At 31.4% G+C, this 11,219-nt stretch overlaps 1 protein-coding gene across 1 annotated transcript in view; it reads right to left on the reverse strand.

Annotated features, from left to right (window-relative positions):
* Window positions 1–4,425: 4,425 nt before the first annotated feature.
* Window positions 4,426–11,219, reverse strand: part of LOC108688453 — an 8,686-nt gene continuing 1,892 nt past the window's right edge. Inside the window, exons 2-7 of the mRNA XM_018194718.1 lie at window positions 10,119–10,428; window positions 9,141–9,416; window positions 7,836–8,068; window positions 7,013–7,279; window positions 5,713–5,968; window positions 4,426–4,762 (exon numbers count right to left, since the gene is read on the reverse strand). Coding sequence (XP_018050207.1) covers window positions 4,587–4,762; window positions 5,713–5,968; window positions 7,013–7,279; window positions 7,836–8,068; window positions 9,141–9,416; window positions 10,119–10,377 — 1,467 coding nt within the window. The 5' untranslated portion in view covers window positions 10,378–10,428 and the 3' untranslated portion in view covers window positions 4,426–4,586. The remainder of the gene's footprint in view (window positions 4,763–5,712; window positions 5,969–7,012; window positions 7,280–7,835; window positions 8,069–9,140; window positions 9,417–10,118; window positions 10,429–11,219) is intronic.

The raw sequence follows: 11,219 nt of genomic DNA on the forward strand, positions 1-11,219 counted from the left end.
ATATATGTATGTATAAAGTACAGAAATTGTTTTTGTTTTGTGTGTGTGTGTTTGTGTGTGTGTGTGTGTGTGTGTGTATGTGTGTATGTTTAAAATTGAGGACTTTGGCACAGTAAGGAATTATTTGAAATTTCACGAAAAATAATCTGAATCTGGGAGAATAGAAAATTAGTTAGGAATGAAGCAAAAACTTTGTTGGAAATTAAATGATGTAACTAGCAGGCCTTTGGTATACAATAAAAAGAGATGCTATAGTTTTTTTTCTGTTAAAGAAAAAGTTCATAAACCGGTCTTTTTTTTTCTGCACCAAAGCCTCTGATTAATTATATTTATGTTAGACACAGCACAAGAGAGTATATTCAACTTCATTATGAAGGCTATTACTATGACATTTAGCGATAGTCGATTTATCGACGAAGCTACTGATTGCAACAAGGAGAATGGCGTATTAACTTTATTATCGTTGCACTCAGTCAGCGCTGTTATTTACTTTCTCTTAAAACGCCATTACTGTTACTGTAAAAAATGTGGACGTATAGCTGCTTTCATTTCCATAGAATAAGATACTTCGACACACTTCCAACAAAGTTAATATCTTCCTCTGACTTACTATCTATTTAACTTACAGCCTGAATTCAATAATCGCTGTCAACGAGCTACGCTGAGTGTCGCGATCCGACACCTGACATAAATAACGACACTTACAAATTATTATTACTATTGTTATTATCTCATTATCATTATTATTATATCGAAATATTGTAATAATGCAACCACTATGCAAACGCGCGATAATACTTACAATTAGCTTAAATCGAGTTACACGAGACTCGAATGAGTTTTTGGCACGAATATTCTTTTTTTTTTCATTCTGTAAGATCGCTCTGAGCCGCTTTTGAACTTTTGATTTTCCTTTTTGTTCTTTCAGAGAAGTTTGATTATTTAGTAATTTCGGAGGAGAAGGAGTTACGAAGACAGGGAGTAGAGAGAACTTTTCATAGAAGTTGAGATGACCGACAGATGTTTCGTAGTTATAAGGAATAAAAATAAATAAAAAAGGGAAAAAGTAAAAAATAAAAATAATTTTTTACAAAATTTAATAACTTCCATTTTGAATTTAATTTTCATTTTTTATAAACTTTAAAAATTATTAAAATAATTTTTTAATAAAAAGACACTAATTAATAAAGTGGAAATTATATGATAGCCAAAAGATATAAATATAAAACGTTTATATTTATTGTGAATGTATTTCAAGAAAAATGTCATATAAAATATATTATCAATTTGTTGCTAAAAGCAATTTTGTAAAAGATAATATACATAAAAAAAACTTGAAAGAAAACGTAATTTAAAACAAAAGCTAATATTGATATTTATTGTAATCTAATAGAAAAATAAGAACGTAACAAATTTAAATATTAAGAAGATAGTATATAATTGGCATTAGAAGATTATATATAATTGGCACTCTGTTCAGTGAAGAGGAAAATACATGGAAGAAATTTTTGCTAACGGCGCATAAATGGATAGTTAATGTTATTTGGAAACTTCCGTGGATGCGTGACGAGTTTTACAAGTTGACAGCAGGGAAAACGCAAGTTAAACGTGCACGGCCAGGACCCAACTAGTTCGTAACAGTTTGTACGCTCAAGTTATTGATACAGTAACTATCTGATGTTAGTCGGAAACATAGCAGAGAGAAAATACTCATACACACGCGTACGAGCGTATTTCAGTCGCTCGCTTCTTTACTTTATTATTTTATTCCCAACGTGAAAGTTGAAAGCTGCGATTTTAGCCGTAAGTGAACCGTTCTTTCGCAAGTTTTTCTTTTGATGAGATACAGTGTCGTCTACATCCGTATGCACAGAGTTGCAAATGTTACTTGATGTGCGAATTGAAGTTAAGCTTCTCGCACAGCATGCTTCATCCAAAAGATATCCAGGAGACGTCCATATAGGTTGTCTTCTGGATGTCTTTAGAATGTCTCTTGGAGATTTGGGTTCCAACATAACTTGGTTTCCCAACATTCAACTCGTCAAGAGAGTGTCAATATCCATTTCCCTATTTGGCGATTTCTCCATAGTATCATTTAGCCAATATCCATAGAACATCTAACAGAGTTTAACTATCTGATTGGCCCTAATTGGACTGCAATAATGTCATTAATTAAGTGAAATTAAATTAACGTCTGAGGCAAATGTCATTAATTAAATAAAATTAAGTTAATGTTTCTAATTTAGACTCATTTCTATCAATGCAGTTTAATTTTGATCTCGATTCAAGTAACTCATCTTTTTTTAGTTATAAGAATCAGAGAAAAATGAAGAGTAAATTGAACCCAGACTAAAGTTAATCTATATGATAGAAACAAGCATTAGACATTAGATAATTACGGTATGTAGATTCGCATAGATTCATTGTTATAATAAGATTATTGAAAAATGATTGTTATTTGAAAATGGTTCATTTCCAGAGAAACATATACACATATTTTGGCATCTAAGAAAAAATACTCTCAAATATTTTAAGAATTGAGTGATTATTAAAATTAATCAATATAATCTCGAAATTGGTCGTCGTATATTTCATTTTCTGATTTCAAAAACACTCAAGTTCGAGAGTGACGACATTGAAGTTCAGAAGTCAAGTAAGATTGGAAGATTCTTAACTCTTGTGCATGCAAGTTTGTAGAAACATACATTTTTGGGGCCCTTTGCCTCATCCACTCACTACTCTGGTTCTCAACATGTGTAATTTGAACTTTTTCGAAAATATATAAAACATCTCGTTATCAAAATAAAATATAAATTGGCTATAACGTTGTCGTGCTCGCGTGACAGTGCGAACGTTCGCGTTTGGCAAATATATAGGAAACATCGATCGCTTTCTTTCTCCTTTCTTTCTCGCGCAACTATCCTTCTTTTTTTTTATAGGGATAATTACCAATATAATTAGTGTTTTTTCTTATCACAAATGTTCGCGCGCTATTCCTCCGCGTTTGGAGAAATGAATTTTGCGGGAGCACGCACGTAAAGTGCATATTTAAAACACTAAATACTGTCCAGAAAATCTTCGGCTGACTTTTTATTAACAATGTCAATTAATTCTGGCACTAATTTAATTTTCACGATAAAAATTTTTTAACCTCAATTAAATTATATTGACCAATTATATTGTGATCAATTAAATTAAATTTATAACTACAATAAATATTATTTAATAAAATAAAAAAGCAGTAAATAAATCGTTTTATAATAAATTAAGGTAACTAGATCCAATATGGGGCGGTGTATTCAAAACATCCTATTCACTATTTATAGTATGAGTAATTACACAATTAATTCAACAGATAACAGTAGTAATTTGCAGGTTGTCTATCTGACTTGATTGCATCAGTTTATTGTTTAATTTGTTCATTTAGTTATCAGTAAAGAAAATCCAGAATATCATAGGCGTGATGTAATATTTCGTAAGAAAGTAATTGCTTCCTATAACTACAAAAAATGATTATTAATTTCAGTAGATCATGTTGTTATAACTCTGTATTCATATTTTACAATATCAGATAGTTAATTTATTATTTTTATCATAAGCTTTCATTATAATCAAAGAGAAAAAGATAAGGTAGAACTTCTTTGTAAGAACTAATATGACTATAGGTAACTGTACACATATCAATTGTATAATTTTTTTTTTATATTTTTATTATTTCAGATCATGAATTCTAATTCATCCATTAAACATCACGGAAATAAGTAGATAAGTAGATAAGTCCAATTTGGAAACGTTTTTTGTATTAATTATATATTAATAAACATGTCAATATATCGATAATAACTTACAATCTTATAAAAAACATTGATCACTTTATTTCTCATTTTTCTCTTTTTTTTTTACGAAAAAGAGGGAAACATACTTAGGTCATATTGGATGTTACGTGTACTCAGTATGCGCAGAATGCTTACTTTTTTTTAAATCTTTACTGCACCTAGTATATAAATGTTTCAAAATGTCTCATAATTTTTATTACATTCAGAAATGTTCCCTCTTTTAAATGTGATCAATTTTTTAATTTTAGAGTCAGCAAAAAATGAAAAAAAATTGTAAAGCCTAGGAAGGGCATATAGAGTATTATTAGAGTCCGGTTACCTTATTCTTTTTAATAGAATTAAATTAATTCTTTTCTAATCTTTTATTTCTAAAAGAAAACGTTACAGCCAGAATTAACAGACGCCGAATTAGCCGATCTGCCGATATATTTTTGCATGTAAATCGACAGAGTGATATACGACCGAATCGAAGATCATTTTATGATTCATTTTACCTTGATGACTTCGTGGTCAAAGGGAGAGATCAATGCATCTGGAAACAGTTGACAAAATATATCTGTCAAGTGTACAACAATAACATTATCCCGGCTCGGTGAAATTTGTCTTGTTAATATCGTTTGTTCCGATCAATTCGATGTGAGAGCAACGGTTTATCGTCATACCCATCGAATCGATCAGAATTCATTTTCGTGGATCACCGCACGTGGTGTCGACCTCGTCGCGAGGCCAGGCTAGATGCTACAGAGAGATTCATCTGTGACAGGCCTCGTGCGGCTGGATGTCGGGCGGCTGAATAGTTTGGTAAGGAATCTGTGTATCTCTGAAGTGCGATCTGACCAGCAGGCCCAGACCGAGCAGCACGACAGGAAGACCAAGCAAGGCGCAGATCAGCTCGCCCGTTACTCCTGGTGACCAGGAGATGAAACCTGTTCAGGATAAATCTTTTAAAGTTTCTCAGTACTCAGGTTTTTATGCAATTACGTGATCAAATGCCTAGGTAAAACATAAAGTTCTAATTAAGTTAATGATATCATATAGGACGTCACCATTTGATATTTGAAAATAAATTTATAAGTGACAAATAAATTATGATGATAAATTATGATGTTCTTATGATATTATTATGATAATTAAAAAAGTAAGACAATCTTAAATAGTAATTTAAAATTGTATGCACTTTCAAAAATGTCAAAAAATTAAAAGTAAAAAGCGAGTTAATGAGAGTGAAGCGATGTAAGTATTGTGCAAATTTATATATATAAATTTTCAATTTATTTTTTAAATTTTTATATAATCTTTAATTTCGACGTTTCGACTGACATTCGAGTCATCTTCAGCAATAATCACACAATAGAAATGAATTGAATCTTTAGCGAGAGAACTCTATCACTCTCATTAGCCCACTCTTTACTTTTAATTTTTGATCTTGATGATTTTTATGTTCTACTTAGGCAATCTACGAAAAGCAGGTCTGAGAAAATGACACGTGATTATAAGAAATTCATAAACGAATTCGTAATAATGTAACTGTAAGAGGGAACATGTTAATTCTTAATTGAAATTGAGAATTCGTAATCCAGATATCTAATCTATAAATAGAATGTCTAATATGTAATTGTTTGTATTTTTATAAAAAAAAATAAGTTAAAATAAATTGTGAAAGAAATTTATTTCAACTTAATTAAGAGAGAGTATTCTGCTTTAGAAGATTATATTCGTAAATCCAGAAAATAAATTTTTACCATGTTTCACGTATCTCTCTACGGAACTAACTTTTGCTTCAATATCTGTTATCCGTTTTAATATTTATATTGCGCAACACAAGGCAAATCGTTGCAAAATTCAAACTAAAACTAAAAATCATTTAGATATTTACCCCCGTGTAAACTAACGTCCATCCTGTAAATGCTCCACCAGATACCAGACAGCGGAAGCGAAACGGTAGCGGTGGCCACGCTGAACACTGAGCTTTCGCACAACGACAGGAAGTTGAGACTCGAGATCGCGAAGATAACATACGCGAATAAGAAAATCCACCCGTGACTGGAAACGTTCGCGCATACATTATCACCTTTAAAGTGGCATATTAGTCCACGTTCGACAGTACGATAGAGTTCAACGGGTGATAGACCCTGAAACGCCATTTAAAAAATAATTTTTAAAATAAAACATATTTAATTAATATTCTCTTATAAAGCTGCCAATTCATAGCCAAAAATAAAAAATTATATTTTTTGTTTTATGTATATTATTAAAATAATAAAATTATGCATAACAGTTTCATTTGAAATATATTTTTAAAAATCTTGAAGAATTTATATTTGAAAATGTAACTTATATTTCACAAATAAATGATATGTTTTTAAAATATTTAACTTTCGTAAATTATCGTAATTTTTTATTTTGATTGATGAAATAAAATTCAGAATTAATTATTCTGATAGTTATTTTTATACAGTGTAAAAATGTCGCCATAAAAATCCAAATTAAAATCCACAATTAAAATAAAAATAAAACGAAAACATATTATATCAATTTTAACTTTTTGAGGACCGGCATGTTTTTGATCAACCTTTTAAGGACTAGAACTTTTTTGCTAATGTCAATGTGGGGTTGAGTGGCGAAAAAGTTGGCGCTACTGTCGAATCTTTAAAGAGGTTTTCGGTCCGGATAAAAATGACATTTTTTATTTTTTGTTTTTTTAACTAAATATAATGAGATATTGTTAGAATAATTGTCTATCATCATTGTAGAGTAAAAATTTCACAAATAACGTATATAAAATCATTTTTTTAGTGCAATAAATTATGTCTATGCAATAAAATTAATTTCATTAAATAATGTCTCATGCATGGTACGATTGCCGAAAAACCTATGCGGCCTACTCTCCAAAATATATGCGGACATCAATTACAACATTTTCGAGCTAATTATGAGCTATAAATTCCCAAAAAAATTAACTAAAATTGTTCATAGTCCTTAAAAGGGCCTCCGGTCCTCCAAAGGTTAAAAGATGGCTTTCTCCTCTGATATAGGTTTTTATTAATTGCAAATTCAAGAGAAGTTAATGTAAAGAATTGAAAATTTTTATTGTTAAAGATTTAGCCTAAGAAAAATCTTCTGATTCGTCGTTGATAATAGTAAATAAATGATGCGTCTCTTTTTATGTCACTCACCCTGCCAACACCGGGCAAAGTGTCGAGCCAGCAGAACGTCAGGATGGCGAAGAAAGCAATGACGTGTATGTAAAAAAGGGTTTGCATCACCGGTGGCTTGGGGTAGCTTTTTGGTTTTATCGTGGGATCCGGATCGGTCACGTGCAACAATCGACCACCCTCCTCCTCGGAGCCACGACGACGAATATCGCGCGAAGACACTAGACGAGACACCGTGTATAGGAAAGAATTGTGCTGCGTTGTCATCATCTGGCACATGTTCTGTTGCTGGAAACGGAAGATTACGAATGTCATTCGTTCCACCGAAACAAGTTGTTCGGAAGATATAAACGAAAATCCGACGATCAAAAAACTAATCGTCAAATAAGAAACCGGCTTATCCGCAAAAAATCCAAGAAAAAAAAGACGTACATATAAAAATGTTCGATAAATATGGCACTCCTTTTAATGAATTACATAATTATGGAATGAAAGAAAAATCTCAAAACATTTTTCTTATTTTTTTTATCCAAGACACAAAAAATCAAAATGATTTTATTATGGTTCTTAATATCGAAAAACAGTTAAATTTTTTTACCTAATAACAAAAATCATTTTGACTTTCATAACATTATAAAATCATCTAGACTTTCTTCTGACTTGATGTATTCCTTAGATACTTAATAAAAATCCTACTTCTTCAATCTTTTCTGATAAGAGTTAAAATTAGAAGTTCTTTCGAAACTGAGTTTAATAAAAATCGTGTCGATATATCATCGGAGATCCCACGGGTGTTGTGAGCGAATAAACTACGATTTGCGCAAGAATGTCGATGATAAATTACCCCGGTAGTGTAATGGCGTTCAAGCATAGTGAAGAACATGGCGAAGGCGGCGAGAGAGCCCACGTAAACGAACGTCCAAACCGCCCGAGCACCCCAGGATCCTCTCATGGCGGCTGTGTGCGAAGAAACTTCTCTTCCTCGACAACGAAACTCGTCACAGAGACCGTAATCGACGCTTATAAACAGACCCACTATTATAGTTGTGCTCGAAAATATTCGCTGCAGACTCATCACTGAAAACATTCGAGGGAGGAATTCCGTAAATCTGCATGCAATTAGAAAAAAATTATATTTCGAAAAATAACAAGAATTATTATTTCAAAAAAATATCTCCGAAGTTTGATACAACTCTAAAATGTTAATTTTATTGAGTTTTAGTATTGTTATTGATATATGTATAAATAAATTTTACATACAAGAAAATAGGTCACTTTAATTAACTTCCGGAGCTTGATACAATTAACTCTAGAATGCTATCACTATTGAATAATATAGTATTGTTATCAATACATAAATATTACGTACAAAAAAATAGATCACTCTTAATTAATGTAATTTAAGCTTTTTATATATTTCATGTTTTTAATAACAAAATATAAAACATAGAATTTTATAAACACAAACAACTTCATTATTAATTTAAAAGAAAAAAAAGAACAAACAGAAATCTTGAAATGATGGAATATAGTTCAATCGTGTGTTTTTTCATAACACAGTATATAATAACAAAATAATACAAAATTGCTTAAATATTGAAACCACGTTCTCTGTCATAATCCTTCTCTACTAATCATCAGGGGGTCTAAATTGATATATAACGGACAGAATTTTTAAAAGTTTGTTTCCAAATTATCTTAATAAATGACAAATGGGACTTCCTAATGACTATTGAAGACATAGTTGTTCATTAGTATTCAATAACTTCGTTCACTTGTATGTAAAATTTATCACATTGTAGGATTAAAAAGAATTAATTTCAAAAATAGTTTCTCATTATTTCTAAAGCTAATACTGTACCGTAGAATTATTCTCAATAAATCCTTTATTTTTCTGAATTAATACTTCCTGTATAAATATTTAAATATAAAACAATAATACGTACCATAAATATATTAAGTCTAAAATTTCACATCATTTAATACACGCTTCGCCGGAAAAACGTTTTAGCTTATCATAACAAACAAAATAATTTGGCATTTGTGTAACGCAATTACATGAATGGTAAATTATTTTGCTTATTGTTTATTGTATTTGATAAAACGTTGATAAAATAACAATACCAACATGCAATTCTAAAGCACTCACTTTTTTGACAAAAAAAGAAGTAATAGACGAGAGAGAAGACGAGAGTAATGCCCTTTATCGGATCTTGTAAGTGGCATAACACCCTATTCCGATCGAGAGACAGAGTGATTAGGATTCCTGAGAGGGCGTACAGAGTGCTTATTTTGATCAGACCACAGCGGGGGATCTTAATCCGCATGCTGTTCGGTATTAATGGCGGTGGTGGTGACACTCTGTCCACGACGAAGTACACCAACCCCAAAATACAAGCGGAGCACAGGGCAGTGAAAAGGAGTCCTGCAAGAGTCATGAAGGCCGATTTGGAAACATATTAAATTGCCATGAATAAAGCGAAAAAGTCAAAATGACAACGACATGAAATTAATTAAAGCGTCAATATTAATGAATTTACCGTGTAATTGAAGTGGCATCCAATTTTAGCTCTGCTCTAGTCGAATAAATATTTCTACTGTTTTAATCAATAATGTTAAAAAATAAACGAGTCAACGGTTAATAAAATCATAAGTAGAGAATTATCCAAAATGAAAAAGTCTAATTGAAGTCTAATTTAAATTTCGTTTTTTTTTTTTGTAACTTTTAGCAAATATATATCGTAAATAATTTTTAAAGATTAGATACTACCAGTACCATATTTTATGTAATTCGGTTGCTTCTCTTGTGATATTATATCAGCCAGAGTGAGCTATAATTTTGGAAATGACGAGAATCCGAGAGATATGCGCGTACATCTCGCAGCACATGGTGAACGTTCGCGGATATAAATAAATTGTTTGCAGTAATTGCAATCCCGAGAAATTGATCCTCGAGATATTTAACTCCAAAATCCCGAAATTGCGAGATCCATCAGTCGGAAATGGCCACTCAATTTACACATTAATTTAGACATCATGTACCTCCGTATATTAGTGCAATCCGTAAAGATGTGTGAATGTGAGTGCGTTTGTGTGTATAAATAGGTGCACGTATGCCTCTGTCTACCTGTGTAAGCGCTGGAGACAGCGGCGACGCTCTCGAGATAAAGCGGATAGCTGATAACGAGAACGGTAACTGATATTGCAACCGACACAAGAGTAACCAGGAAACGGAGCTTCTGCCAATTTTCGCGATCGGTATCGAACAGCTTATCACCGCCCGCCTGATAAGGGACATATGGCGATTCCTCGGTGTCGGTGTATTCCTCGATCTCGACGTCGCTGCCGGTGCAACGGAGCTCTTCCTGTTCCTCGTCATCCATCATCGTCGACACACAGCTTGTTAGACTCGCCAGCTTGGCGGCTTTCTCGTTACTCTATCGAAACAAGAACTCTTTGGCTTCTAGTACTAGTGAAAAGTTCCATTTCAAGATAACGAATTAGCAATACATATTAGCAATAAATTTAATGTCAAAATGTATTTTCATACACAGTGAAAGCCATCTTGTTAATTTTATGTATTTTTAATAATCTCTATGTTTTCTGTTTGTAATTGCACATTTATGTCATCATGTGAATTATGCGAACTAAAAAGCATCTGCTTTAATTTAAAGCGCTACATTTAATAAAAATAATAATAATAAGATAATTCTTGTACGTATTTTTATTTTAAGATCTGCTTTAATAAATTGTTCAATTTTAATTTATATATTGAGTTAAATAAATTTTATGAATGTAGAAGGCGATTAATTATTTTTTCCTTAATTCAGAATGAGTCTAATAATTTTTCTTATTATATTAATATTTGATATTTATAATATAATTGTCATACATATATCTAAATCATAAACGGAGAATTAGATGGTCATATTTAAATCTAGCTGCATTCGTGGCATTTGAATGCAAAACCCTGCCTTACTAGTTTGAAATATATGATCACCATTGAAAATGAATGTAAACCATTGAAAATGAATGTATGATGTATGTGAGTACTGAAAGGATTAATTTCTGCGATTCTAAGGCTTTCAATGTGCTTGATATAAAACGTAAGAATAATATAAATTTTTAAATTTAAAAATACTTAATTTATTTAATATTTATTTAAAATGATGTACATAATTTTTTATTTTCAAATGGAACAATATTTGTTCAAACGGACGATTATTAT

This window comes from Atta colombica, unplaced genomic scaffold (genome assembly GCF_001594045.1).
Source record: "Atta colombica isolate Treedump-2 unplaced genomic scaffold, Acol1.0 scaffold233, whole genome shotgun sequence".
NCBI classification, from domain to species: domain Eukaryota; kingdom Metazoa; phylum Arthropoda; class Insecta; order Hymenoptera; family Formicidae; genus Atta; species Atta colombica.